The sequence below is a fragment of the Sorex fumeus genome, unplaced genomic scaffold, assembly GCF_029834395.1.
Source record: "Sorex fumeus unplaced genomic scaffold, SorFum_2.1 ptg000153l, whole genome shotgun sequence".
Lineage (NCBI taxonomy): Eukaryota > Metazoa > Chordata > Mammalia > Eulipotyphla > Soricidae > Sorex > Sorex fumeus.
Window position 1 is genome coordinate 329,564 of NW_026606210.1, and position 27,522 is coordinate 357,085.

The 27,522-nt window shown below is 68.0% G+C and overlaps 3 protein-coding genes across 5 annotated transcripts; 2 read left to right on the forward strand and 1 right to left on the reverse strand.

Annotated features, from left to right (window-relative positions):
• The first annotated feature begins 460 nt into the window (after nucleotides 1-460).
• Nucleotides 461-17,356, forward strand: LOC130016370 (polyamine deacetylase HDAC10-like). 3 transcript variants are annotated; one of them, XM_056107054.1, is made up of 20 exons: nucleotides 6,808-7,512; nucleotides 8,421-8,584; nucleotides 9,900-10,110; nucleotides 11,990-12,160; nucleotides 12,574-12,695; nucleotides 12,814-12,892; nucleotides 13,001-13,110; nucleotides 13,183-13,274; nucleotides 13,348-13,487; nucleotides 13,577-13,726; nucleotides 13,870-13,951; nucleotides 14,036-14,124; nucleotides 14,236-14,351; nucleotides 14,842-14,980; nucleotides 15,201-15,269; nucleotides 15,349-16,504; nucleotides 16,600-16,652; nucleotides 16,734-16,908; nucleotides 16,983-17,148; nucleotides 17,251-17,356. In XM_056107054.1, the coding sequence occupies exons 1-20, from the start codon at nucleotides 6,814-6,816 to the stop codon at nucleotides 17,321-17,323; spliced, it is 4,056 nt and encodes a 1,351-aa protein (XP_055963029.1). In that variant the 5' UTR covers nucleotides 6,808-6,813; the 3' UTR covers nucleotides 17,324-17,356. The 3 variants fall into 3 exon arrangements, with proteins under 3 accessions (XP_055963031.1, XP_055963029.1, XP_055963030.1); XM_056107056.1 differs by lacking the exons at nucleotides 6,808-7,512; nucleotides 8,421-8,584; nucleotides 9,900-10,110; ... (15 more) ...; nucleotides 16,983-17,148; nucleotides 17,251-17,356 and adding exons at nucleotides 461-529; nucleotides 619-753; nucleotides 908-1,004; ... (14 more) ...; nucleotides 4,547-4,706; nucleotides 4,827-4,954; XM_056107055.1 differs by lacking the exons at nucleotides 15,349-16,504; nucleotides 16,600-16,652; nucleotides 16,734-16,908; nucleotides 16,983-17,148; nucleotides 17,251-17,356 and having other exon boundaries at nucleotides 14,846-14,980; nucleotides 15,201-15,264.
• LOC130016376 (gamma-tubulin complex component 6-like) lies at nucleotides 17,323-18,617 on the forward strand. Its single transcript, XM_056107070.1, has 6 exons — nucleotides 17,323-17,373; nucleotides 17,451-17,645; nucleotides 17,713-17,845; nucleotides 17,931-18,144; nucleotides 18,278-18,414; nucleotides 18,501-18,617. The coding sequence occupies exons 1-6, from the start codon at nucleotides 17,323-17,325 to the stop codon at nucleotides 18,602-18,604; spliced, it is 834 nt and encodes a 277-aa protein (XP_055963045.1). The 3' UTR covers nucleotides 18,605-18,617.
• A 218-nt stretch (nucleotides 18,618-18,835) lies between these two features.
• SELENOO (selenoprotein O) lies at nucleotides 18,836-26,033 on the reverse strand. Its single transcript, XM_056107050.1, has 9 exons — nucleotides 25,579-26,033; nucleotides 22,845-23,048; nucleotides 22,306-22,486; nucleotides 21,981-22,111; nucleotides 21,325-21,605; nucleotides 19,623-19,773; nucleotides 19,286-19,474; nucleotides 19,050-19,206; nucleotides 18,836-18,961 (listed from the first exon to the last, which is right to left on the reverse strand). The coding sequence occupies exons 1-9, from the start codon at nucleotides 26,016-26,018 to the stop codon at nucleotides 18,836-18,838; spliced, it is 1,860 nt and encodes a 619-aa protein (XP_055963025.1). The 5' UTR covers nucleotides 26,019-26,033.
• Nucleotides 26,034-27,522: the final 1,489 nt, after the last annotated feature.

The window sequence follows — 27,522 nt, forward strand, 5'->3', positions numbered from 1 at the left end:
GACAATAGGTGGGAGTGTAGGGGCGTAGAAGGGCGGGGTTACAGGGAATAGCGTGGGGCAGAAGGGGCGTGGTTAGGGCCCTAGGGGCGGGGCCATAGGCGATAGGCGGGAGCGAAGGGGCGTGGTTAGGGACGTAGGGGGCGGGGCCATAGGCGCTAGGTGGGAGCGAAGGGGCGTGGTTAGGGCTGGTCCCGGGCCGTACAGGGATTGGTTGGCCGTGCGACCAGGTGTGGGGCGGCCGGGCGGCGCTAGGTGGTGTCGGGGCGGGGCTAGGGGCGGCGGGGCCGGTCGGGGCGGGGCGGGGCGGAACCGAGCCCGAGGCCGAGGAAGCCGGAAGCCGCCCGCTGGACTCCGCGCCGCTCGCTCGGGGCGGGGCCTTCGGTCGGTGTCCCCGGCGGGGCGGGGGGGACTCGCTGGGCCGCGGGCGGGGCGTTTGCCTGCCGGGGCGGCCCGAGCGGGCGCAGCGGGCCATGGGGACCGCTCTCGTCTGCCACGAGGACATGACGGCGGCCAGGCTGCTCTGGGACGAGTGAGCGCGGGCTGCGGGCGGGGCGGGCGCGGGGCGGGCGCGGGGCGGGGCGGGCGCGGCGGGCGCGGGCACTCAGCTCTCTCCCGCAGCCCCGAGTGTGAGATCGAGCGCCCCGAGCGCCTGACCGCCACCCTGAAGTGCCTGCGGGAGCGGGGCCTGGAGCAGAGGTGCCTCCGCGTGGCCGCCAGGGAGGCCTCGGAGGCCGAGCTGGCCCTGGTGCACAGGTCAGCCCCCAGTGCCCCCCAGCCCGCTCGCCTTCGCCCCAGCCCCTCCCGCAGCGGCCTAGAGGTGGGCGAGGGGGCGGGGAGGGGAGGCTTCCCGCGCTCCCACGCCTCCCCCCACCCCGCTGCCGCTGGTCACCCTGCCTGCCCCCTGCAGCCCTGAGTACGTGGCTCTGATGCGGGGGACCCAGACCCTGGACACACGGGAGCTGCAGGCGCTGTCTGGACAGTACGACGCCGTCTACTTGCACCCGGTGCGTCTCCCTCGGCCCAGCCTCGCACAGGTCTGGGCAGGGCCTGAGCCGGGTGGCGGGCGGGCGCTCAGCTGCAGCCCTGCCCTCATAGGCCACCTTCCACTGTGCCCGGCTGGCCGCGGGGGCCGCGCTGCAGCTGGTGGACGCTGTGCTGACCGGAGCCGTGCGCAATGGGCTGGCCCTGGTGAGGTGAGAGCGAGGCCCCACCTGAGTGGCTCTGGCGGTGCGGCTGACCCTGATGGGCTGCACACCCCACTGTTCCCCCCCACCCCTACCCCAGGCCTCCTGGGCACCACAGCCAGCAGGCAGCTGCCAACGGATTCTGTGTGTTCAACAACGTGGCCATAGCAGCCAGGCACGCCATGCAGAACCGAGGTGTGCGCAGGTGTGTGCCCGGGTCTGCTGGGCCAGGCAGGCCCTGGGAGGAGCGTGGCCACCAGGAGGGGGCGTGGCATTCCCGGGAGGGGCGGGGCCACCAGGAGGGGGCGTGGCATTCCCGGGAGGGGCGGGGCCACCAGGAGGGGGCGTGGCATTCCCGGGAGGGGCGGGACCACCCGGGGGCGGGGCCTGATAAAGGGACCCGCCTCTGCCCACCCGCTGGGTTCCAGGCCCATCACCTGCTCTGCTGTTGTCTGTCACAGGGTCCTCATTGTGGACTGGGATATTCACCATGGCCAGGGCATCCAGTATACTTTTGAAGATGACCCCAGGTGTGCTGGGGTGGGGACTCACCCTTCCCTGAGGCCAGGGGTGGGGTGGAGGTCAGTCCCAGACCCTGAGCCCCGGCTTCCACCCGGGCCGCCCTCGGCAGCGTCCTGTACTTCTCCTGGCACCGCTACGAGCATGGGCGCTTCTGGCCCCACCTGCGCGAGTCCGATGCCGACGCCGTGGGGCGGGGGCCAGGCCTCGGCTTCACTGTCAACCTGCCCTGGAACCAGGTACAGCCCCCCGGCCCCACCCCCCGCCACCCCGGATGCACAGCACTGGGCCCAGGATAGGACCCTCCGAGGCGGGGGTAGCGCCCAACTCCCTCCCTGTGGCTGCAGGTGGGCCTGGAGAACGCCGACTACGTGGCCGCCTTCCTGCATGTGCTGCTCCCGCTGGCCTTTGAGGTGAGGGGGGGGCTCCCGGGTGGGCTGCGTGGAGGAGGGTGGGAGGGCGGTAAGGAGCCTCTGGGAGGGCTCCTCCCACCCGTTGTCTTCTTCCGCTTGGCAGTTCGACCCTGAGCTGGTTCTCATCTCAGCAGGATTCGACTCTGCCATCGGCGACCCCGAGGTGCGACCTGGCCTGGCCGGGAGGGCCGCTGTGGGTCCAGGCCGCCACGTGACTCCCGGTTTTCTTTGCAGGGGCAGATGTGTGCCACGCCGGAGTGCTTCGCACACCTCACGCAGCTGCTGCAGGCACTGGCGGGCGGCCGGGTCTGCGCGGTGCTGGAGGTGACTGTTTCTGTCGGGAAGGAGGCGCAGCTTAGGGGCACTGTGCAGTGCCTATCCCACAAACAATCCCCCCTGTTGTCCCCCCCACCCCCAGGGCGGCTACCACCTGGAGGCTCTGGCGCAGTCTGTGTGCATGACGCTGCAGGCCCTGCTGGGGGACCCTGCGCCACCCTTGTCGGGGGCCATGGAGCCGCACCACAGGTGTGAGGGCATGCAGGACGGGAGGGGCGGAGGCTGGAGGCCCAGCCTGACCGCTCCACCCGGCCTTGCCCACAGTGCTCTGCAGTCCATCCAGAGCGTGCGGGCCGCACAGGCTCCTCACTGGACCAGCATGCAGGCCCCAGGCCAGGGCGGCTCAGCCAGGGTGGAGGACTTGGACTGTCCCCTGGACCCGGCCCCCCTGCTGGGCCCCAGCCCCTGCTCCCCTCTGCTGCCGGGGGACCCCGAAGTCAAGGCGACCCAGAGCCCCCTCCTGGACCAGCTCTGCCTCCGCCCTCCGCCGCCCGTCTGTGTGGCGGTCATCCTGGCCACGTCGGCCGTACCCCTGGACCTGCCCCCTGACGTTCTCCCCCAGGAGGGCTCAGCCACACAGAAGGAGACGCAGGCCTGGGCCAGGTGGGCACAGCGGGCTGTGGGGAGGCACAGGTGCTCGTGTGTGAGGCCCTGGTGGCCTGTGCATCCCTCTGGTCTCCCCTGCAGGCCACACGCAGTCCTGGCCCAGGAGGAGGCCCTCAGCACACTGGGGAAGGTCCTGTCCCTGCTGGATGGGGTCCTGGCTGCACAGGTGGGTCACCTCAGAGGGGCTGGTGGCCTGGGCAGGGCTGCGGAAGTCTGTGGGTGCAAGCATTGCCCATGGCCGGGATCCTTCGCAGAGTGGCCTCTGGAGGGGCCCTCCTGAGCAAGTCACTGGCAGAGGGAAGGGGATGATACAAACTGGGTGTTGTGGGCGGTGGTCAGGGGTCCCACCCGCTCCGCAGAGGCCCAGAGCCAGGACCGTGCATGAAAGCTCAGGAACTGCGTAAAGGAAGGAAGGGGAGTGAGCTGCTGTGTGAAGCCAGGCAGTGCTGGGGACAGAGTTGTAGACCCCCAGGGCAGGGGGGTGGTCTAGTCACCCCCAGTGCTGTTCTCCCCACAGGTCAGCAGTGGCCTCGCAGCCATCCCGAGCTCTGCAGTGGCTGCCACCCTGGATGTCGCCGTCCGGCGCGGTCTGGCCCATGGAGCCCAGAGGTGAGCCACACCCAGCCAGCCTTCAAAGTCAGGAGCCACAGGCTCAGGGCCTGCCCTGGCCACCGTGAGAGGCTCTGGGGATGGACTCCAGATAGTGGGGAGTGTCAGGACTTGACTCTCCCTCCAGGCTACTCTGTGTGACTGGGGGACAGCTGGATTGGTCCCTGGACCTTGCTGATGACAGGTAGGACCCTTGGCCCAGGGGCCTATCCAGTCCTGCCTGTGGGTTGGTCCCGGGGGTGTGCGGGGCTGGGGGTGTCTTCTGCAGAGGAGCCCCTGAGGGTCTTGCCATGGAACCTCCGTCCAGCCATACCCACACCCTTGCCCTTCCGTGCCTGGCGGTGCAGGGGTGCTGCTCACACCCCCTGTTGTATGCTTGTCCCCGGAAGGAGGGCGCTGTGGCTGCACATTGGGGCCGAGGAGGCATCCGCTCTCTCCCTGTTTCACATCTCCACGCCGCTGCCAGGGGTGAGTGATGGCTTGTGGCGCCACCCCGGGACCAGGCACGCCCTTCCTGCTTCCTCATGGCACGTGGGTGTGGCTGCCCACGTTAGGTTGGAGGGTGCTCCTTGTGTGGTGGAGGTGATAACTGTGGTCCTTCCTCAGACGACTGGTGGGTTCCTGAGCTGCCTCTTGGCCCTGGTGCTGCCACTGGCCTATAGTTTCCAGCCTGACCTGGTGTTGGTGGTGCTGGGGCCGGCTCACAGCCTGAAGGCCCCGCAAGCTGCTCTCCTCACTGCGCTGCTGCGGGCGCCCGTGGGGGGCAGAGTCGTGGTCCTGGTGGAAGAGGTGAGCCGGGCGGGAAGCCGGGTACATATGCTGTGGAGTGGGAGGTGGACAAGGCTGAGGCTCACTGCTTCTGACTTGGCCCTGGCCCAGGAATCCACAGCCCAGCTGGCAGGGGTGCTGGCCCGGGTGCTGCGTGGGGACTCACCCCCCAGCCTGGGACCTTTCTCAGCGGCCTCGCCAGAAGACACGCAGGCCCTGGCCTGCCTGAGACGGCAGCTGGAGCCACAGTGGAAGATGCTGCAGGTGGCGGGTGAGACAGCAGACACGGCTTAGGCTGGACAGGGAGGGAAGGTCAGCCGGGGCCCTGGAAAGGGGAACTTCCCTGGGCTAGCTCCTAGCAGTGCCAGCCAGGTCTGGTGTCTCTTCCCAGCTCCTCCCAGAGTGCCGTGAGCACTTGAAATGGGCCCAGCGGGAGTCGCCACACCCCTTGGAGGCAGGAGCCTGTGGTGCAGCCATCTCCAGCACAAGGCTGCTGGGGCATCGTCCTGCTTACCCAAGGCATCTATCTGTTCAGGCAGCTACCTGGAACTCCCAGACACTTCCCTGAAGGGAAGTCCGGCCTTGCTCCCTGCTCGCCATCAGTAAACTCTGCTACGCTAAAGCCCGACCCCTCGTCCTTTATTGGACCTGCTTCTGGCCTCAGTTTCCCCTCTCGCCCAGGGAAGCCGCAAAGCCAGTGGGGTCCGTCCCCTTTCCCTGCCACCTATGGGGTCTCGCCCTCCCGCTTCCCTCCCGGGCTCCGCCCCACTCCGCGGCCGGCAATGGGGCCCCACCCTTCCTCTCCAGATCCGACCCCTTCCACAGCCGCCAATGGGGTTCCTCCCTCCATCCCTGGGCTCCGCCCCCTCCCCCCCCCCCCGCCGTCTACAGCGGAGCCCCGCCCTCATACCACCCTCCCCGGATCCGCCCCCTTCCTCAGCCACCAATGGGGCCCCGTCCTCTCGCCTGAGCTCCGCCCCCCTTCTTCCACCCCCCCCCAAGGTTCCACCCCTCTCCACAGCCATCAATAGGGCCCCGCCCCCTTTCTCAGGCCGCCAACGGGGCCCCTCCCTTCCGCCTGGGCTCCGTCCCCTTCCCCAGCCGCCAATGGGGGTCCCTCTCTCCCGCCTGGGTTCCGCCCCCTTCCCCCTGTCGCCAGTGGAGCCCCGCCTTCCTGGGATTCGCCCCCTTACCCGGCCGCCAACGGGGTCCTCTCTTCCGCCTGGGCTCCGCCCCCTCCCCCCCCACCCTCCCCACCCCACCCCCGGCGCCAGTGGAGCCCTGCCCTCCTGCCGCCCTCCCGGGATCCGCCCCCTTCTCCGGCCCCGCTAATGGGATCCCTCTCTTCCGCCTGGGCTCCGCCCCTTTCCCCCCCTGTCGCCAGTGGAGCCCCGCCCTCCTGGGATCCGCCCCCTTACCTGGCCACCAATGGGGTCCTCCGCCCCTCTTTCCCTGGCCGTCAACGGGGCTCCTGCCGCCCCCTCGGGCTCCGCCCCCTTCCCCAGCCGCCAATGGGGGTCCCGCTCTCCCGCCTGGGTTCCGCCCCCTTCCCCCCTGTCGCCAGTGGAGCCCCGCCTTCCTGGGATTCGCCCCTTACCCGGCCGCCAATGGGGTCCTCTCTTCCGCCTGGGCTCCGCCCCCTTCCCCCCTGTCGCCAGTGGAGCCCCGCCCTCCTGGGATCCGCCCCCTTACCCGGCCGCCAGTGGGGGTCCCTCTCTTCCGCCTGGGCTCCGCCCCCTTCCCCTGTCGCCAGTGGAGCCCCGCCCTCCTGGGATCCGCCCCCTTACCCGGCCGCCAATGGGGTCCTCTCTTCCGCCTGGGCTCCGCCCCCTTCCCCCCCCCCCCGTCGCCAGTGGAGCCCTGCCCTCCTGCCGCCCTCCCGGGATCCGCCCCCTTCTCCGGCCCCGCTAATGGGATCCCTCTCTTCCGCCTGGGCTCCGCCCCTTTCCCCCCTGTCGCCAGTGGAGCCCCGCCCTCCTGGGATCCGCCCCCTTACCTGGCCACCAATGGGGTCCTCTCTCCCGCCTGGGCTCCGCCCTCTTTCCCTGGCCGTCAACGGGGCCCCTCCCTCCCGCCTGGGCTCCGCCCCCTCCCCCGGCCGCCAATGGGGTCCCTCTCTTCCGCCGGGGCTCCGCCCCCTACCCCGGTCGCCGGCGGAGCCCCGCCCTCCTGCCGCCCCTCGGGCTCCGCCCCCTTCCCCAGCCGCCAATGGCGTTCCTCCCTCCCGGCTCCGCCCCGTCCCCCGCCCGCCCTCCTCCGCCGGTGACGCCCTTCCGGCGCGCCCGGCGCGCGCCTGTGACGCGGCGGCGGCGGCGGCGGGCTCAGGCGGCCGCGGGCCTTTCGGACGCGGCGTCCGGCCGGGGCGCGGCGCGGGCGGCATGGCCAGCGTCCCGCAGCTGCTGGACGAGCTGTGCGAGGCCGTGGCGCGGGCCGGGGGCGCGCGGACGGGCGCGCGCGGCCTGCGGCGCGCGGCCTTCGAGGCGCTGCTGGCGCCGCTGCTGCAGGGCCCGGGCCGGGGCGCGCGCGCGGGCGGGCGGCCGCGGGTGCCGGCGCGGAGCCGCGCGCTGCTGCTGTCGTTCGAGCTGCGCGTGGCGGGGCTGCGCCGCGAGGCCGAGCGGCTGGAGCAGCTGCTGGCGGCGCTGGAGGCGGCGCCCGCGCCGGCCGAGCGCGCCGCGGCGCTGGAGCTGCTGGTGCTGCTGGCGGGCAGCGGCCCCCCGCGCGCGCCCTGGCCCCGGCGCGACCCCCTGGCCGGCGACGGGCGGCCGGGCCGGGCGGCGCCGCACGGCGGCTACGACTGCGCGGGGCTGAGCGAGCGCGAGCGGGACGTGCGCGCCGCGCTGGCCCGCGACGAGCAGCGCGCCCGGGACTGGGCCCGCGCCTCGCTGCGCGCCCTGGACGCGGCCCCGGGCAGCGGGCTGGCCGCGTGCGGCCGCTTCTCCGGCGCCGGCCGCCTCGAGCGGGACCCCCGCGGCGCCCTGTTCGGCGCCCTGGCGCACAGCCGCGCGTGGGACGTGGACGTCCGGCTGGACCTGCCCCCGGTGCCCGACGGCGCCGACCTCGCGGGGCTGGCGATCAAGGTAGCGCCCGCCGCCCACGGCCACGCCCACGGCCCCGCCCCGCCGCGGTGTTCTTGCTTGCGTGTCTCTGGGGGGCACGGGAGCCCCCTCTGGCGTGCCTCAGCAAGCCTTTGAGCTGCCCCCCTTGCATGGGGAGGGGCTACCTTTGCTTCCAGAAGGCAGATTTCCACGGGAGGGACCCGAGCTCCGGAGCGCAGGGATATAGTACGGGGATAGGGAGCCTGCCCTGCACCTGGCTGCTCCCCGGTTCAATCCCCAGCACCACGTAAGGTCCCCCCAGCAATGATGGGTGTGGCCTGTCACTGTCCTCCCGCTGTTCATCGATTTGCTTGAGTGGGCCGTCCCAGTAACGTCTCCATTGTGACAGTTGTTACTGTGTTTGACTTATCAGTACATCACTACATAGTTTCCCAGGCTTTGCCCTACAGCGAGATACTCTCAGTAGCTTGCCAGCTCTCCCAGAGGGGCAGAGGAATCAACCCGGCTCCGCTCGGTTGGCTGTGCCAAGGCACACGCCCTACCGCACAGCTATCACCCCAGCAGATGGGTGTGGCCTAAAACCCCCAAAGAAAGAAAACCCCAGAAAACAAAAAGTAGATTGCCAAGGGGGAATGTGAGCGATTTGTGAAAAAGAGGCAGTGGCCCATTAGCTTTGGGGGACTCTGATTTCACGGACGGTTTCTTGCCGTAGGGAGGAACTTGGTGCAGGGGACAGGTTTTGCATCTGGTATGACCTTTGCTTGCGTGTTGGTTTCCAAATAACGGACTTCTGGATTCAGAGCAGCTTGTGAGAAGTGTCCTTGTACTGGTTGAGTGGCCTGTCAGGCTGGCGGCTTGGTGGACCATGTTTGTCCCTTTCCTGGGTCTGTGGCCGAGACCCAGGGCAGCTTCTCTGCTGTGCCCTCCAGGTTCCGTGCAGCGTGGACCAGTCGGAAGATGAGGGCTTCCAGTCTGCCTCCAACCTGACCCCGGACTCCCAGTCTGAGCTGGGCCTGACCCCAGACCTGGACCTGTGGGACGCTGCGCTCACCTACAAGCCCAGCAGGCGCCGGTGCTGGGAGCGGATCGGCTGGTAGGTGGCCCCGGGCGTCCCGGGCCAGAAAGGGAAGGTAACGTCCAGCAAGAGACCCCGTGTCTCAGAACCAGAACCGGGTGCCAGTGTTCCCACCGCTTGCCCTTTCCGGCACCTGACCAGCACCTGTCTTCTCCGCCCACCCCATAGCAGCCCTGATTCTTGGGGTGAGCAACCCAAAGGACATATTAGGGACATATCTTAGTGACATATCTCGCAGATAAAACCTTTTTTTGGTTTTGGTTGTTTTGGTCTGTGGGCCATACCTGGCGGTGCTCAGGGCTTACTCCTGGTGCTGTTCTCTTGGGGTCACTCCTGGCTGTGCTTGTGGGACCGTAGGGGATGCGGGGGATGGAACACGGGTCAGCCACACGCATTGCTGACAAGAGCCCTTTGTAGTTCCCAGCTGTAGACATTGTAACGCGACAGGGGTCTGACCCAGCCCACCGTGGCTTCCAAGCCTGAGGCAGCAGTGCTCAGGGGACCGTGTGGTGCTGGGGATTGGGCCTGGGCTCGTGCCTGCACCATCCTCGCTCTGTCTGCTGGGCTCCCTGGCCCCTTCCTGTGCATTTCAGAATTTGGGTCATTGGTAATTTTCACTAGCATTGATGGATTTTCAAGGGAGTAACCAAAACCTGACCCTGTGTCTTTCTGCTTTTGAGTGACGGGGGTGCCCGGTGGCCCTGTGCTGGGCATGTGCTCCGGGCCTGCCGGTTCCGCCCTGCAGATCAGCGAGGGCTTTCTCTCTGCCCTTCCTTTGTGCCCTTCCATGTGGTGTGAGCGTGTGGGAGGCCCTTCTCTGCTCTGAGCTAGCTCAGCAGCGTCTGGTTACTCCACTCACTCCTGCCTTCAGACCCCTTCCCAGGGTGGGTCTGGCCCCGTCCCACCCCAGCCAGTGCCCCACATGCTTTCTCCCTGCGAGTGGGTCTCTTGCTGGTCTGGGTTCTTTGCTGGAGCAGTCGAGCCCCCCCCCGCAGCTCGGACAGAAGTGCTCCCCTTGTTCTTTCTGAGGTCACCCGAGAGGTGCTCTGGCCTACGGTGCCCTCAGCATAAAGAGCTCCTGCTTGATCCCTGATTCTTTGCATGTGCTTGTGTGTGGGTCATGTTGTGTCCCGGGAGAACCTGGGCTGCAGTTTGTGGTCACTGAGGTGAACTGGTCTGTGAGTGGCATCCAGCCTGGGGGGGGGTGTGCGGGGACCATGGCCGCTGCTGCCTCCTCATGGGTAGCCGGGCCCGTCCTCGCAGCTCACGGCAGGCGGTGGTGGTCCCGCCTGCCCTTGTGCTCTCTGCTCACCGCGGCCTCCTGTCTCCGCAGCCCCCCTGGACACGGTGAGGATCCCTACCTCACGGAGGCGGGGAGGGATGCCTTTGACCACTTCCGCCGACTACACCACGAAGAGCTCCAGGTCCTGGGGGGAGGCCTGCTGGACACGCTGCCGCCCGTGCTGGTGAGGGAGTGCGAGCTGGTGAAGGACGTGCTCAACGTCCTCATCGGGGTGCTGTCGGCCACCTTCTCTCTCTGCCAGGTAAGGAGGGCGCCACACCGGGGCGGCTGGCTTGTGATTGTCCTGTCCAGGCTTGGCCAGCGTTGTGCTGTGCGGTTTGCAGGTTCTGTGTGGTCTGTGTGCAGGGGGTTCTGTGTGGTGTGTGTACGGTGCTGTAGTCTAATGCTGTGTGCATTAGGGTTGTGTGTGGTCTGTGGTGCTGTGCGCAGGGTTCTGTGTGATATGTGTGGTGCAGTAGACTGGTTCTGTGGGGTGGTATGCTGCACCTCTCTCTCCTCTTGTGACTGCACTTCTACAAGCCCCACTGGGCGCTCAGGGTCATGACCGGCTTGGTGGGTGAGGGGGCGTCCTGTGGAAGGGACCCACTGTGGAGGGGGTATGCAGTGGGCCTGGGACACAGTGGGGCTGAGAGTGGGTGCCCCCTGAGCGCTGCCACGGGCGGTGCTGATGGCCCAAGCACTGCCAGGCCAGCTGGCCAGCCCTGCCGTGGTGCTGCTGTAGACAGACCCTCCGACTGCGGGGCCGGTTCCCCTCAGCAGCAGCGGGGGCCGAGGTGTGGGGTTGAAGGACTCTGCTGGCTGGTGGGCTGGAACCCACAGTCTTCTCCAGGAGCTTCCTGGGCCTCTGATGAGCCGGAGCTGTACCCGGCAGCTGCCCAGGCATGAGGCCGAGGGAGGCCTGCACCACCTCCTCTTTCTCGGGAGTGTTGGAGTGCGCGTTTCCTCTGCGTGTGGGACCTTGTGTCTCCTCTGGAGTATCTGATTTACTTCCAGGAGTTTGTCCTTTCGTCAGGCTGCCCTCCCGCCCTCCCTGCACAGTGGTGCTTATGCCAGGCTCCGTGCTCAGGATTCACTCCTGGCAGAGCTTTTGACACCGTATGGAATGCCAGGGATTGGAGTTGGTTGGCTGTGAGCAAGGCAGGGGCCCTCCCTGCTTTGCGCTTGCTCCAGCCCCTGGTCTGTTCTGTGCCGGCAGGGACGTGTGTGAGGCTGTGGGGACAGCCCAGTGCTGTCACGGGCGCCTGGTGATGTCCCTGTGGGTCCTCTCTGAGTCCGGTGCAGGTCCTGGGTGGCAGGATGCATCAGAAAACCAAAGCCAATTTTTGCTGCTTACGGGAGACAAAACAGGCTTGGTGACCCACCGCCCCTCCCCCCAAAAGACGCGCAGAGCCATGCTCTTACAAAACCTGACGCAGAATTCTATAAAGTCTTAGTGAGCAGGACCAACGATCACTAGCTGCCCTGGAGCGATAGCACAGCGGGTAGGGCGTTCGCCTTACAAGCGGCCAACATGGCCGACCCGAGTTCGATTCCTCCGCCCCTCTCGGAGAGCCCGGCAAGCTACCGAGAGTATTCGATATGCCAGACACAGTAACAACAAAGTCTCCAATGGAGACGTTACTGGGCCCGCTCGAGCAAATCGATATGTGATAGGTGTATATATATACATAGATATCATAGATATATTTTTTTTTCTTTTTTTTTTTTTTTGGCTTCTGCTCAGGGCTTGGACCATACAGTTTGCTGGGGATTAAAGCCCAGGTTGGCTTCGTGCAAGGCAAACGTCTGGATATATCCGCTTTGGCCCCACTTGCAGATAATTTTTGAAGGGATGGTTCTTTGGTGGAGGGCCCTGGGGGGACCACACCTGGTGGTGCTCGAGGACCACTCCTGGAGGGGATCAGGGACCGTGTGTGGTGCAGGGAGTCCCGTCCAGGTTGGTTGTGTGCCAAGCAGGCGCCCTGCTCTCGGTGCTGTTGCTCCGGTCCTCGGGGGAATCCTTGGCCCTTGTTCCCGTGGTTGGGACAGTCCCAGGCTGTCTCAGCGTGGGCCGCCCACTGTGGGGATGTTCTGGGCGGTGCCATGGATGGGGGCTGGCTCATGGTGCCCTCCCTCTTCAGCTGACGCAGGCCTTCGTGGTGACGCGGGGCACCCACGTCTCGGGAGCGTCCCCGGAGAGCGTCAGCAGCCTCCTGTCGGAGGTGGCCGCCTGCGGGACCCACTACATGCGTCTCAGCCACTTCTCGGTGCAGCCCGCGCAGGGCACCTGCAGCCGGGGCCTTGTCTTCCAGGTACGGCCCTGGGCTCCTGGCCCTCAGAGAGAGTCCTGGGGGTGAGTGGGGGGGCTTCATGGGGGTGGGGCGGGAGGAGCGTGGCTGGCCCCAGTGCCTGCCCATTAACAGGTCTCTGGCTTGACTAGTCAGGTGGTGGACAGTCGGGAGGGACAGTGCAGCGTACAGGAGGGTGGACAGAAGTTGAGGAGGCAGGAATGCCTGTCAGTCGGTCGAGGTACACGGGGCAGCAGCAGTCTGGGGGTCAGCCAACAGGTTCCGGAATGTTCAGTGCAGGCCAGTCTGTCGAGGCGTGAGCCTGGCTGGGGCCATGCTGCCTGGTGCCGTGGATGGTCGTTCAGTCCAGATCTGGGCTGGAGCCTGGCCACCTGGACGGGCTGAGCCGGCCCCGCTGCCCTGCTTCCTGCCCACAGGCCTTCACCAGTGGCCTGCGGAGGTACCTGCAGTACTACCGGGCCTGCGTGCTGGCCACCCCGCCCACCCTGAGCCTCCTGACCATCGGCTTCCTCTTCAAGAAGCTTGGCCGGCAGCTCAGGTGCGTGCCGGGGGCAGGGATCTCGCGGCGGACGGCGGGAGCCCCCGATTCTGCTGTGGCTCCGGGGGCGGGGAGGGCCTGCCCGCTGAGTGCTGCGCTCTGCCCGCTGTGTGCCCAGGTACCTGGCCGAGCTCTGCGGGGTTGGCACCGTGTCCCCGGGTGCTGGTGGAGGCGAGCCCAGGGTCCCGTTCCCCACCGTGAGTTTTGGAGTGCGGGTTCCGGCCGAGGGGCGCTGCAGAGTTTGGGGGTGGGGGCATCCCTGCCTGTGGTCGGCGCTGCCGCCCTGAAGCCCACCCTGCCTCCAGGGCGTGAAGCTGCTGTCCTACCTGTACCAGGAGGCCTTGGACAACTGCAGCAACGAGCACTACCCGGTGCTGCTGTCCCTGCTGAAGGCCAGCTGCGAGCCCTACACGCGGTGTGTGGCGGGGCCGGGTGGGGGCCTGCGGGGGAGCCGGGCAGGCCCCTGACCGCCGCCGTGCCCCCTCAGGTTCATCCACGACTGGGTGTACAGCGGGGTCTTCAGGGACGCGTACGGCGAGTTCATGATCCAGGTGAACCACGACTACTTGGGCTTCCGAGGTAGGTGCCGCTGTGGGGGGCCTCCGCCGCCCGGGAGCGACAGCGGCCAGCGGGTTGTCCTGTCCCCGCGCAGACAAGTTTTACTGGACCCACGGCTACGTGCTCATCTCCAAGGAGGTGGAGGACTGCGTCCCCGTGTTCCTGAAGGACATCGCCCACGACGTGTACCTGTGCGGGAAGACCATCAACCTGCTCAAGCTCTGCTGCCCTCGGGTACGCGGGGGCAGGGGGGGCCGAGGGGGGCGGGGCGGGGAGCTGAGCCCTGCCGTGCTGAGCCGCCTCCCCCTCCCCACCCCCCGCAGCACTACCTGTGCTGGTCAGAGGTGCCGGTGCCGCGGATCTCGGTGCTGTTCTCGCTGGAGGAGCTGAGGGAGCTGCAGAAGGCCTGCGCCCTCTACGTGGGCCGCATGGAGCGCGTGGCCCGCCACAGCTCCGTCAGTAAGGAGCAGAAGGTGTGCAGGCCCTGGCCCCCGGGGGCCGCGGTGGGGACGCCCCTCCCAGGCCCGTGTAGGGAGCGAGGGGACTGCTGAGGTGCGTCTGGTCGGGCCCCCAGGGTCCCGGGGTGGGGGGTGCCTGGTGACCGAGTCTCTTTCAGGAGCTGAGAATGGAGATTGCAAAACAAGAGCTGATCGTCCACGCGTGGGAAGCCGCGTCCAGGGTGCTGCGTGAGCTCAGTGGTGAGGAGTGGGTCCCCTCCCTGGCTCTGGGCCGCTCCTGGGGGCTCGTCATGCACCCACCCACCCCCCTCCATCTTCTTGCAGATCGGCAGATGTCTGAGCGCATGGCCTTGGATGCCCGCAAGCGGGAACAGTTTCAGAAGCTGAAGGAGCAGTTTGTGAAGGACCAAGAGGTGGGGGTCCCAGGAGGGGGCCCGGGGGGCAGGGGGGCCCCGGAGGTGGAAGTCCTGGGGGCCGTGGGGGCAGTGGGGTCCCCGGCAAGCAGGTGGGTCTGTGCTGTGCAGCGGCGGCGGGCGGCCCGGCAGGAAGAGCTGGACGACGACTTCAGCTATGCCCGCGAACTCCGAGACCGTGAGAAGCGCCTGCGGGCCCTGGAGGAGCAGCTGGAGAGAACAGCCCGGTGAGCGCCCGACCTGGTGGGGCTGCCTCCTCCCCCCGCCCCCGTGCTCACGGCTGGAGGTGGGGTGTTGGGGGTCCCTGCCTGCCCGGCCCTTCCCTGCTGCCCGTCTTCATCTGTGTCTGAGTCTCTTCTGAGGTCCCACGAAAGGGTCCCCTTGGGCCGTGCTGTGAGTCAGACCCTCGGGCTCCCACCAGCCAGGCGGCCGCTCTGCTGAGCCAGCTGGGGGTCCCCGTCCTCTGCTCCACACTTCCATTTCCTGCTCTCGTTCTCCCCTCCACACCGGGATGGCCAGGGTGCCAGGTTGGGCCAGGCCCTGGGTGTCGCGGTGAGCTCTCCTCCCTGTGGGCTCTCCTCCCCGTGCCCGGCTTCACCCTCACAGAAGAGGCCTCCGTGACCCGGGGCCCACTCGGTCAGGCTTCACCCAGGAATCCACCCGGCCGGTCTCGGGTGCCCAGGGCCCAGAGCCTGCCCTGAGCCCCGTGTGGTCCAGGCAGGCGCTGGTGGAGCACTACAGCCGGCTGTCGGGGGAGGCCGCTCGCCGCGAGCAGAGGGCCCTGTGGCGCGTCCAGAGGCACCGGCTGGCCAGTGCTCGGCTGCAGTTCCTTTCAGAAGATGAGAAGCTCCTTCAGGTCTCGCCAGGGTGGCCGCTGGGCTTTGGGGTGTCTCTCCCCAGAAACTGCTCGGCTGGGAAGGGGGATGGGATTCCTGGGTTGTGAGAACTGATGGCGGGTCGCGCTGGCGGGGCCGCTTCCAGGAGTCAGGGGGCCCAGGCTGGGGGCTGTGCAGCGGGGCCCCTGATGCCCCTGGCCTGGCGTGGCTGTTTCGTCACTCAGCCGCTTGGAATTCCAGGGGATGCTGAAGGACCGAGCAGAGGGGAAGGAGCCCCCTGCACTGACGCCGCTCCCTGCAGAGCCGCAGGTGAGCACGGGGAGCCCTGCAGCAGCTGGGGGTCCCACAGCCCCCGAGGGCTTTCGGTGAGCATTTCTTTGTGTTGCAGGCTGACCCTCCAGACGGCAGTCCCGGCTCTGAGCAGGCAGCGCAGCATCCCGAGGCTGCCTCAGACGGCCCCCGCGGGCCCTCCCCAGTGGCCCTCGAGCCGGCCTCAGGAGAGACCTGCAGCCCAGGGCCCGGGGCAGTGCCAGGGCCGTTCTCTGAGGACCTCAGCATTGGCGACTTTCTGCCCCCGCTTGGGCACCCCGAGCAGCCTCCCTGCACAGCCCGGACCCCCGTCCTCGAGGAGGCACTGCAGACTATTGGCTCAGACCTGCCCCTCTCCCCCGCGGGGACACCAGACTACGATTTCAGAACCATCCTGAGGCCCAGCTTGGCCACCCCGGCTTCCCCGGGGCCCTTCGAGACCGCTGGAGGCAGCCTATGCCGTGCAGGGGAGCAGGGTGGGCGTGGCCCTGAGGGGCAGGCGGCTCAGTGTGACCAGCAGCAGAGCAGGGCCGCGGAGGAGCCCCTGGGAAACACGCTGGAGGGTGGTGACGTCAAGCAGGGTGAGGCTGCTGGGAGCGCCCCCTCCCGGCCTCGCTGGAACGTGCACGGACACGTGTCTGATGCCAACATCAAAGTCGGGGAGTTCGTGTGGGACGTGGCCCCCTCCCGGCCCCGGTGGAACGTGCATGGACACGTGTCTCAGTCCCAGATAAGCCTTGGGGTGCTCACCCAGGAAGTCCAGCCTGAGAGGCCAGCACCACATGGGAGCCCCTGTGAGGGGGAGTCCCACGGCCTGGGACCACCGAGCTCTGACCCGGGAACACCGATTTCTGACTTGGGAGCAGCGCACCCTGACCCGGGAGCACCAGCCTCTGACTTGGGAGCACAGCATTCTGACCTGGGAGAACTGAGCTGTGATCTGGGAGCACCAGTCTCTGACTTGGGAGCACAGCATTCTGACCTGGGAGCACTCAGCTGTGATCTGGGAGCACCAACCTCTGACTTGGGAGCACAACACCCTGACCTGGGAGCACCAGTCTCTGACTTGGGAACACAGCACGCAGACCCGGGAGCACAGCACTCTGACCTGGGAGCACAGGCCCCTGCAGACAGCCCCTGGGTGCAGGCTGCTGGCTCAGACACGGGCTGCAGGGAGGAGGCTGGCCCAGAGGCCCAGCCGGGTGTCCTGGGAGACAGTGTCCCCAAGGATGCTGGTCAGTAGCCCGGAGCTGTCCTGGCAGTGGGTCCAGGGGGGAGGGCTGGGGAGGTTGGGGACTGGTGTCCCGATGACCCCCTTTTTGTTCTCCAGGGAAGACCGGGGACGCCGAGGACCCCGCCCCAGGAAGGCCTCCCGGCTCTCAGGTGAGAGCAGGATGGGCAGCCTGGGAGCCCCCACAGGGGCAAGGGGCAGCAGGGCGGGTGCCTGAGGCTGGGCTCTCCTAGGGAGGAGCAGCTGCCCAGAGCAGCCCTGGCCTGGGTCAGCAGTGGCGGCAGGAGGACCAGGACGAGGAGGAGGCCGAGGCTGCAGCCGCAGCCCAGCGCAGGGAGCAGGCCTACATCGAGGGCCTGGCGGGCCAGTACCGCCTGGAGCAGTACCCGGACAGCTTCACCGCCATGTGTGAGTGGCCCTGTGCCGGGGGTGGGGACGGGAGCCGCTGGGCGGCCCCCATGCCTATGGCCTGTCGCCTGCAGCTGAGCCCCCGGTGGCCCGCCTCCTGCACCACGGCCTGCCGCGAGCCTGCGCCCCTGCGGACGGCCCCCGGGAGCAGCCCGCCGCCGAGCCCGCCGTGCAGCTGAGCGAGCTGCTGCCCCTGCCCGTGCTCATGAAGCACTCGCTCACCGCCCCGCTGGCCGCCCAGTGAGTGTCCCGCCCCGCCCCGGCCCGGACACTGCCCCCCGTGGCCTTGCTGGCCTGCTCGCTGACCCCGTCCCTCCCCCCAGCATCTCCCTGGTGAACAAGGCCGTGGTGGACTACTTCTTCGTGGAGCTGCACCTGGAGGCGCACCTGGAGGCGCTGCGGCACTTCCTGCTGATGGAGGACGGGGAGTTCGCCCAGTCCCTCAGCGACCTGCTCTTCGAGAAGGCGAGCACCTGGGCGGGCGGGCGGGCGGGCAGGCCGGGGCGGGGTGGGCCGGCTGACGCAGCGCCGCCTCTCCACAGCTCGGGGCGGGCCAGACGCCGGGGGAGCTGCTCACCCCGCTGGTGCTCAACGCGCTGCTGAGCAAGGCGCTGCAGTTCAGCCTGCACGGCCACGGCCCGCTCGCGCACAACCTCTCCTTCGCCCTCAAGTTCCTGCCCGAAGCCTTCGCGCCCAACGCGCCCGACGTGCTGAGCTGCCTGGAGCTCAGGTACAAGGTCAGCAGGGCTCCCGGGCGGCGCGCAGGGGGCGCGCGGGCCCCGCGCTGACCGCTGGCCCCTGCAGGTGGACTGGCCCCTCAACCTCGTGGTGACCGAGAGCTGCCTGGGCCGGTACAGCGGCATCTTCTCCTTCCTGCTGCAGCTGAAGCTCATGATGTGGACCCTCAAGGACGTCTGCTTCCACCTCAAGCGCACAGGTGGGCCGCGCGGGGAGGCCGTGCCTGGACCCGCTCCCGCCCCCAGCCCCCGCGCTGACCCCGCCCCCTCGCCCCCACCCCGCAGCGCTGCTGAGCCACGTGGCCGGCTCGGTGCAGTTCCGCCAGCTGCAGCTCTTCAAGCACGAGATGCAGCACTTCGTCAAGGTCATCCAGGGCTACATCGCCAACCAGATCCTGCACGTCACCTGGTGCGAGTTCCGGGCGCGGCTGGCCACCGTGCGCGACCTGGAGGAGGTGCAGCGCGCCCACGCCGAGTACCTGCACAAGGCCGTGTTCAGGTGAGCGCCGGCCCCTGCCCCCGACCACCCACCCGGCCCTGGCCCGGGCCTGCCCTGCCCAGCGCTCACCGCGCCTCCTCCCCAGGGGCCTGCTCACGGAGAAGGCGGCGCCCGTCATGAACATCATCCATAGCCTCTTCAGCCTGGTCCTCAAGTTCCGCAGCCAGCTCATCTCCCAGCCCTGGGGCCCGGGGCCCGAGCACCCCAACTTCGCGCTCCTGCAGCAGTCCTACAACACCTTCAAGTACTACTCCCACTTCCTCTTCAAAGGTGAGCGCCCGGCGGCGGTGGCGGCGTGGGGGCCGGGGGAGGGGGGCCGAGCGAGCCGCTGACCCACTGACCTGTGCCCCCCGCAGTGGTGACGAAGCTGGTGAACCGGGGCTACCAGCCCCACCTGGAGGACTTCCTGCTGCGGATCAACTTCAACAACTACTACCAGGACGCGCGCGCGGGCCAATAAAGGCTGAGCCCCCCGCCCCGTCTGCCTGTCTGCTGGAGGGACGCACGGACACCGGTTGGGAGGCTGCGGGTTTATTGGGGGTGGGGGGGCGCGTGCCGCAGGCGCGGTCAGACAGAGGCAGGTCGGCTTGACTGGATGTCTCTGCCGTCATGGAGAGGCGGGGGCGCCTCTCGCACCCTGGGCAGGGCGCGGGGCCTTGGGGCGCGGGGGCCGCCAAGGCAGTTACGAGGATCACGTCACGCAGAGCTCTGCCGCCCAGAGCGGGGGCTTGCTGCTGTAGGAGGCCACGGCCTCGGCCTCCTCGGCCTCCTCCGCCCCGGGGTACGGTGCCTCCAGCAGCTCCAGCACCCGGTGGACCTGAGGGGGCAGAGCAAGGCGGGTAGGCATCCCCGGCCCCCCACTCGGGCCCGCCCAGGGGCGAGGGGCACGAGGGGCGTGCGCTTGCCTCGGAGAAGTCCCCCTTCTCGGCGGCCTCGATGGCGTTCTGGGCCAGGTGGTTCCGCAGCACATACTTGGGGTTGCTGGCGCACATGACCCGCGTGCGCTCGGCCCGCCAGCTGTCGGTGTCACTGGCGCCCGCCCTGTCCGCCTCCAGCCGGACTCTGCAATCACATCCAGGCCCCACTGCAGTCGCCGCGGGGGGCAGAGACCTTGCCGCGGGGTGGCCGAGCCGGCACGTACCTGTACTCGGCCAGCCACTGGGTCCAGCGCTCCCGGTTCCCGCACAGCAGCTCCGCGGGGCTCAGCTCCTCCAGCTTGGACCGCTGCTCCACGCGCTCCAGCTCCTTGGCCAGGCTCGCCCGGCTGCTGCCAATGAGCGCCAGCAGCTGCGGGTTGGACTGTGCCAAGGTCAGCATCATGGAGAGCTGCCTGCAGAGCACCGGGAGACGGGTCACCACCATGCCCGGCGCCCCGGTCCCCAGCCCCGACCTCTGCCTGGAAGCTGCCCTCACCCCCAGGCTGTCGCTGGCGTGGCCCTTCCCTGCGGCTCCGACCCTAGTGACAGGCGGGCACCCACCGGGGGTCCATGCGGGGCCGGAAGGCCATCTTGAGCTCGTCCAGGGTGGCACACTGCACGGCCAGGGCGGCCAGGAACTCCTCCAGGTCTGGGGACTCCGGGTCCGTGGGGAAGGTGCGCAGCAGGGAGAAGGTGTTGGTGAAGTCGGCGCCTGCAGCAGAGAGCCGGCAGCTGGACGGGGGGATGGCCCCCGGGACAGGCCCACACTTGGGACAGGATAGCCTGCAGCCCGGTGGAGCGGCCCAAGGACTAAGGCAGGAAGCAGGAAGGACACAGGCACGCACACACACACACACACACACACACACACACAGAGTCTGCCTTCAGGGTCTGGGGCTCTGTCCCAGGAGGGCCCCCCACGAAATGTGGCTCTTTTCCAACCACAACAGAATGAAGCTAGAAATCAGAACTGTACAGAAAGCAGGGAAATGCATCAGTAATGAAAGGTTACGTTCCTCCGACCCCTCCCTGTGAGGAAATGGCAAGAGAAGCCCCGAACACTTAGGTCTGAAACTGAAGGGTTCCCCAGAGCTGACAAGAATTACCAGCTGCGTGTGGACAGCGCCACTTCTGGTGGAATGAGGGTGTTGAGCCCAACAACAGCATGGGGTCAAAGGTCCAATGAAAAAGGGCCAAAATGGGGCCAGAGCGGGGGCACAGCAGGTAGGGCCTTTGCCTTGCACGTGGCCGACCTGGGTTCAGTCCCCGGTATTCCACATGGTTCCCCAAGCCCCGCCAGGAGTAACCCCTGAGCATTTCTGGGTGTGACTCAAAAAGACGAAAGGAAAATAAAAAGGTTCAAAACAAGAACAAAGGGGCCAGAGTGGCAGTACATCGGGTAGGGTGTCAGCCTCGCAGGCAGCTGACCTGGATTCGATTCCTGGCATCCCATATGGTCCCCCAAGCACTGCCAGGAGTAAATCCTGAGTGTAGGGCCAGGAGGAACCCCTGAACATTGGCCCGGTGTAACCTCCCCCCCCCAAAAAAAAGCAAAATAAAAAGACAATTACGAGGCATTAAAAAAAACAGAGACCTGCAATGGAGAGCAGTAGAGAAAGGAGCCATTTTCATAGAAAAATTAAACTTGGGGCTGGTTGCCTTGCATGCAGCTGACCCGGGTTTGATCCCTGGTACCACTCAGGTGTGATTCCTTGAGTGCAGAGCGAGAAGGAAGCCCCTAGCATGTCAGGTGTGGCCAAAACATACAAAGAATTAAAAAATATTTTTTGAAAGACTGGCGGGTAGAGCGTTTGCCTTGCATGTGGCCAACCTGGGTTCGATTCCCAGCATCCCATAGGGTCCCCCGAGCATCGCCAGGAGTGATTCCCGAGTGCAGAGCCAGGAGGAACCCCTGAGCATGGCTGGGTGTGTCCGAAAAAGCAAAAAAAAAAAGTCTGACGCAACTAAAATCAAGTGAAAGTGGGAACAGGTGACCTTCTAAAAGGCTGAAAGGCTCCAAGTCTCCGAGCAACCTTGCAGATACACCAGTAAACTAGAAACGGTTCATCAAAACCGAGCGCAGGGCTCAAGTCCTGTTCCTTGGGTAGGGCGTGCACCGTGCACGCAGTCGACCAGGTCCCGTCTCCAACTCCCATCCCCTGAGCACTGCAGGATGTGACCCAAAAAGTGGAAAAGCCGAGCAGAGCGGGAACGGCGTGTGAGGTCCCAGAGGTGCCGGCCGCGCCGGCAGGGCTCTGCTCACCGGTCAGGTGCATGGTCTCCAGGAGCCTGGCCACCAGTGCGCCGTCGTCGTCCTGCTCCGTGCTCACGAGGCCCAGCTTGCGGCGCATCTTCCACAGGTAGTGTCTCTGGAACTCGGCGTCGAAGGCTTCATCCAGGCTGGCCTCGGCCAGCTCGAGGGGCAGCTCGGGCTCCAGGGCCTCGGCCAGCTTCTGCAGGTTCCAGCGGCACACCTCGGGCTGCTTGCTGTACGCGTAGCGCCCCCCACCGTCAGAGGCGTTGCACACGTGCTCAGGGTCGTACCTGCATGGGGCAAGAGCGACCGCGGCTGGTCTGGGGGGGACTTCATGGCCTCCTGGGCTCAGGCCCCGATTCTGGGGCCACACCAAGCCGGGCTGGGGACCATGTGGCAGCTGCAAGGTGAGTGCTCTGACGCGCGTGGGAACTGGCCTCCCCCGGGCCCCTGCGCACAGCAGAGACGGGCACTGCCCTGCCCTGCCCCAGCCCTGCGGGCCCTCCCTCAGGATGGCCGAGCCGACTGCTCTGTGCCACGCCTGGCTGAGCTCAGGGCCCACTTGTGGCAGAACTGGGACCAATCCGGGTCGGCCGTGTGCAAGGCTGTGTCCTCCCTGCTGGACTCTCGCCCAGGCCCCGGAACTGGCCTGCAGGCCTGCTCACCGGTCCATGAAGCCGAAGGGCCCGTAGTCGATGGTGAGCCCCACGATGCTCATGTTGTCGGTGTTGAGGACGCCGTGGCAGAAGCCCACGCACTGCCACTCCGCCACCATGCGGGCCGTGCGCCGGCTCACCTGGGACACGGACACGGCTGCCACCTGCCGGGCTGCAGAGGGCCCCGGGCACCTCCCCGTGTTCCACAGCGCACACCCCGGGTGCACCAGCCACACTGGAACGGGGCTGACACAGGCCAGGCGCTGAGGCCTGGACAGCGGCACTCCTGAGGGACAATGCGGAAGGCGGGCTGTGCGGCGCGGGCGAGCCCTACCTCCCGGAAGAAGGCCAGGTTCCTCTCCACAGTGTCCGCCGCGTGTGCAGCCTGGATCTCGGGGTAGAACGTGCCGATGACGTAGTCTAGCATCTGCACGCGGATGTCGTTCCTCCCCACGCTGGGGCCCGCGCGCCCCGTCAGCTCGTCCGTGGGCTTGAAAATCTCGAAGGAGCCGAACCTGCAGCCAGACCAGGATTCTGGTCAACGGCCAGCCGCGGCCCACAGGTAAGCCACGGCCCCCCAACAGTCCATCTCGTTCCGGAACCTACACGACAGGGCTGGTCTCCATCCCCAGAGCTGCCTGCGCAGCCAGGGGCACCTGACTGGGACCAGCCAGGGTGCAGGCGGGTGGAGGGGCGGCAGCCCCTGGGGACGCCTGGCACCCGCTGGCCTCCCCTTCCCTGCAGGACCATCAGCAGGGCCTGGCACACGTGACATCGGCCCCCGAATGCCAGGCCCTGCTCCTCCCCCGCCCCTTCGTGCCAGGGGCCGGTCCTGACTGTCTCCACACACGCGGGCAGAAGGGCCCCGGTTACCTGAGGAAAGTGGGAGCTATACGCAACACCACCGTGCATTTCTCAGACTTGGGATTACCATCATAGAACACGTCGCGCACGACCGAGGACTCCGAGGTGACGCAGGCACCCGCCCGCGTGGTGGGGATGCCCAGGTGGAACATGGCCTCACTGCACAGGAACTCACGGATGCTTGAGCGCAGGACCTTGCGCCCGTCAGCCTGTCTGGAGTGAGACGTGGGGGTCAGCACGCCGGCCACCACGGGGGCCCGGACAGGGGCTCCCCAGGGTGCTGCCTGGCGCCAGGCCACAATCCAGTTCTGGCTGCTCCAGCTCTGGGCCTTTGCAGGGCACCACTGAGGACACGCAGGGTCCAGCCCGCAGAGCCACACGCGCCCCTGTGGCTCGGCTGTGTTGCCGGCAGAGGCCCACGGCCACCGCAGCCTTTTCACACGGAGGCGCTGTGGCTTTGCCCAACAGGCCCGGGAGGGCCGGACAGGAGGGGCCACCCCAACGCCCTAAGTAGCCCAGGCAGCCAGAACCGGTCGGGCGGGATTTGGGGTCTCCCAGTCCGCCCTGCCCCTTTCGCTGCCCGCCCGCCTTTTCCGGAAGCGTCACCGTGACTCAGGTGAACCCCTGGAAGCAGCCCGTCAGAATCAGAGAAGCCGTGGGAGGCAGCTGTGTGCCTTGGGGCGGGCGGTGGGCAGTCAGCCCTGGAGACAAACCCCCCTCCTCAGCGCCACATCAGGTGCTGGCGTCATCTCCCGACAAACTTCCACGCGTGTCACACTCGACCGCTCCTGGGGTCCAGAAGAGCTCCGCAGCCCACTCTCTTCCTCGTACTCTTGGCCTTGGACCATGTTGGGTTGCGTTTTGCCCATTACTCCCGGCCTCAGCTTCTGTTGGAGGCATCTATGGACCTGTCCAAGCCCCAACTACTCCCTCACGAAAGGAGACGGTCGTGGCGTCATGTCCCGAGGCGCCCCCTAGGCTACGCTCACCGGGGCTGGCCTGCTCGGCTCACTGTGCCAGTGCAAGTGAGGTGCCTTTCCTCTGCTGCCTCTCCCCTCGTTCAGGGAGCCCTAGCTCCTGACATTATCCAGTTATTCCCGAAGAGCTTCCACGCGAAGATCAAAAATAACGAAAAAGACTAAAGACTGGGCTGGAGCAATAGCACAGCGGGGAGGGCGTTTGCCTAACACGCGGCCGACCTGAGTTCGAGTCCCAGCATCCCACAGGTCCCCTGAGTGCCGCCAGGAGTAATTCCTGAGTGCAGAGCCAGGAGTAACCCCTGTGCATTGCCGGGTGTGACCCAAAAAGCAAAAAACAAAAGAGACTAAAGACTAAACTCCATTGGGGCCCTGAGTGCCCGACTGGGGAGCCCATGGTCACCAACTCAATCCCTGGTGTCCCACGTGTGCCAGCATGAGGCCGATGCTGTGCTGTGCCTCCCGGGGTCCTGGGCCACACTGCTGCCCTGTCCCGGCAGGCACCACCACCGACCACATCTGTGTCCACAACGAACACAGGGGAGCAGGTGTGACCCAACCACTCCCCGCAAATCCTCAAAAGATGAAGTGCAGCCCATGAAGCAATCAAGAGTCTGAGAGAAGAGTTTGGGACGGGAGTGATAGCACAGCGGGGAGGTGCTTGCCTTGCACATGGCTGACGTGGGTTCGATCCCTGGCACCCCATAATATCCCCTGAACACCACCAGGAACGGTTCCTGGGTGTAAAGGAGTAACCCCTGAGCATTGCCGGGTGTGGCCCAAGAACAAAAAAAAAACAAAAGGAGTTTGCTGGGATCCAGGTAGACGACGGCCTCCCCCACAGCACAAGCACAGCGGCCAGCAGCACAGCCTGGCCCTGGCGCCTCCCATTGCTGCCAGCAAGGTTCTTCCCTGTCCCCAACTCAAGCCAGTGTTTGGTGACAAAGAACCAGGGCCCCCCTCCCCCACCTGTCACTACTCTCTGGCTTGGCCCCAGGTGCCACCCCACATGGGTGCAAGAGATGCTAGTGGGCTCCCGCTGGAGACTGAGGGCTCGCACACGGGCTCCTTCAGTTTCAAGTTCTGGTGCGCCTTCCTGGGCCGCAGGACGGCCGGTTGGCAGGCTCCATGCCACCTTCCAGGTGCTTAACAGTGGCCAGTGCCGTGGCCAGTGCCGGCCTCCCTCCCTGGCGCTGAACAGGACAGCCCAGGGCAGGTTCCACTGGGGCGCGGCAGGGCCTGGCCTTTTATCTGTGCCGCCGCTCCAGCCCTATCAAGGCCGCCCAGCCCTCGGTACTGGCCGCGGGGCCTGGCTGGGCTCCCAAGTGCTGGTGGGGGGAGGCAGGTGTCAGGCTCGCGTCTCCGCGGGCGCACCGCGCTCCAGGCCCTGCGGGCTCAGGCCGGGGTCACTTGGGCCGCTCAGAAATGGCCCTCCGGCCCCGACGTGCTGCACGCCCGCGGTGGTGTGGCCGTCCCCCTCACGCTGAGCCCTCGGCCCGCGGCTGAGCCCAGCAGGTGCCCGGCGCCCAGGGCTCGCTCCCTGTGACTGCTGCCCACCGGGCAGGCGTGGCGCAGCGGCACCCTGCACGAGCCGCCGCGCGTGGTGGTGGGGGGGGACACCAGGGCTCCCAGGCCGGCCACGGAGGAGGAGGGCGGGACGGGCTGCGCTCAGCCGACCCCGGGCGGCGGCTGGCACGCGGCGCGCGCCCTGCCCGGGCCTCCCCCGGCCCCCACCCGGGGCGCGCGGGCTCGCCTCGGGCGCCCACCTGGAGAAGGCCGTGGGCCCCGCGCCCTTGAGCTGCAGCTCCCAGCGCGCGCCGGCCGCCGTGACCACCTCGCCCAGGTACATGGCGGCGCCGTCGCCCAGCTGCCCGGCGAACTGGCCGAACTGGTGGCCGCAGTAGCAGTGCGCGGCGGGCTCGGCGCCCGGCAGCAGCGCGTTGCCGCTGAAGAAGCGCGCGGCCTCGGCCTCGGCCTGGGCCAGCGCGGCGGCGGGCGGCGGCGGCAGCCCCAGCAGGGCCAGCGCGGGCCGCGCCAGGGCCACGACGCGGGGCGCCCGCAGGGGCGCGGGGCGCGCGCGCGCGAAGCAGGCGCCGGGCACGGGCCGCGGCGCGTCGGGCGCGGCGGGCGGCGGCTCCACGGGCAGCGCGCGCAGCGCCAGGTTGTCGAAGCGCAGCCCCGCCAGCCAGCGCGGCGCCGGCTCCATGGCGGCGCGGCCCGAGCGGGCGCGGGCCCGCGGCGCGGACGGCGGCGGCGCGGACAGCGGGGTGGACAGCGGCGCGGACAGCGGCGCGGCGCGGCCCAGCGCGAGCCTCAGAGCGGCCATCGGCGGGCGGCGGGCCGGAAGCCGCTGCGGAGGCCCCGCCCCGCGCCCGCCGGCCAATCGCGAGCGCGAGCGCGCGCCTGCGCGGGGCACGCCCGCGGGACTCGGGCGCCGATTGGCTGCGCCGCCGCCCCGCCCCGCCCCGCCCCGCGTCCGGGCTCCGGTCCCCGCGCGCGCTGCCGTCTCCTCCGGGTCCCTCCGGAGTGGGGGCGACCCACAGCCCTGCGGCCGGCCGCCGGCCCGCCGCTTCCGCACCGGGACCCCCCACCCCGGGCGTGTCCGGGGGCCCGCGCCGTGCTCCTCGCACCCCGAGGCGCGGCCTGCAGGCGCCGGGATTCCAAGCCCGCGCGCCGCCCCTCGCCCCCTCCCCGCACTGCAGCCCAGGCGGCCGCCCCGCACCCTTCTCCGTCCCGGCCTGCGCGTCCTCCCGAGGCTCCCTTCTTCCCCCACCCGGCTCGGGGCCGCCACGAAGACAGATGTCGCACACGAGGGAGGGCGCAATGCGGCGAGGCCCCCTGGGTACCGCGGAGCCTCTTCCCGCAGCCCCTCCCGCCTGCCCGCGTCCGCTCCAGCGCTCTGGGGGCCCGGGGAGGCCCCGCCAGCCCCCACACACCCCCTTCCCCCTGGCGGCATCAGCCTGCTGCCCCCCCAGGCTCCTATGAGGGCGGGCACACAAGCCCCTGGGGGGTCCTCGCGGGGATCACGCATGGCACCCACCCCGGCCCCGGGGCCTCTGCCTCCTGGGTCGTTCCCCGCTGGCCACGCGGCACAAAACAGGCGCTTCCAAAACTAGATTTTATTTCGGTTTCTAAGGACCAGACAGACGTGGACTGACGACAGGGGCGAGCCGAAGGCTGCCTGGCGGCGCTGGAATTTGGTTTCAACACAAACGTCCCGGGGCTGGCAGGCTGCAGAAACCGCAGGGACGGCGTGACCGACGCGTCCGAGCACCGCGCGCTGGCCAGGGCCGTGCCCGGCCACCCCCGCACCCCACCGGGGTCTGGGGCCGGCCTGCCCGCGCGCCGCCCCTTCCCGCACGGAGACCCCGGGGAGAAGTGACCTCTGTCCCAACCAGATTTAAGGCTGATATGTCCTGACGCTTGCTGCAGTCTCTCCGATGCTTAAGTTAAAGTTACCTGAGTATAAAAATCGCAAACGCCCCCCCAAGTCAGAACCCCCTCGGCAGGCAGGCCGGGGCCCGCGAGGTTCCCCCCGCAGGAGGGCCGGGGTCCCTCCGGCCAGCCCTCGGCCAGCACGCGGCCGGGCGCCAAGGCACGGTGAGGTAGGGGTTCGGCCGCCGGCCAGCCCTCCTCGCCCGCTGGTCCAGCTGCTGGCCAGCCCCGCCGGGGACGCCTGCGCTCGGGACAGTTAAATAACTCTTTATTGG

Excerpts from the sequence above, each read along its gene's own strand:
- SELENOO (XM_056107050.1), bottom strand. The coding sequence starts at position 26,018 with ATGGAGCCGGCGCCGCGCTGGCTGGCGGGGCTGCGCTTCGACAACCTG. Across the intron at positions 23,049-25,578 it reads GGGCCCACGGCCTTCTCCAG|ACAGGCTGACGGGCGCAAGG; the intron begins GTGGGCGCCCGA and ends GTCTCACTCCAG. Across the intron at positions 19,207-19,285 it reads CAGTGGCTGGCCGAGTACAG|AGTCCGGCTGGAGGCGGACA; the intron begins GTACGTGCCGGC and ends ATGTGATTGCAG.
- LOC130016370 (XM_056107054.1), top strand. The coding sequence starts at position 6,814 with ATGGCCAGCGTCCCGCAGCTGCTGGACGAGCTGTGCGAGGCCGTGGCG. Across the intron at positions 13,111-13,182 it reads AGCTGCGAGCCCTACACGCG|GTTCATCCACGACTGGGTGT; the intron begins GTGTGTGGCGGG and ends GTGCCCCCTCAG. Across the intron at positions 13,488-13,576 it reads TCAAGCTCTGCTGCCCTCGG|CACTACCTGTGCTGGTCAGA; the intron begins GTACGCGGGGGC and ends CACCCCCCGCAG.
- LOC130016376 (XM_056107070.1), top strand. The coding sequence starts at position 17,323 with ATGGAGGACGGGGAGTTCGCCCAGTCCCTCAGCGACCTGCTCTTCGAG. Across the intron at positions 17,646-17,712 it reads GCCTGGAGCTCAGGTACAAG|GTGGACTGGCCCCTCAACCT; the intron begins GTCAGCAGGGCT and ends TGGCCCCTGCAG. Across the intron at positions 18,415-18,500 it reads CTCCCACTTCCTCTTCAAAG|TGGTGACGAAGCTGGTGAAC; the intron begins GTGAGCGCCCGG and ends TGCCCCCCGCAG.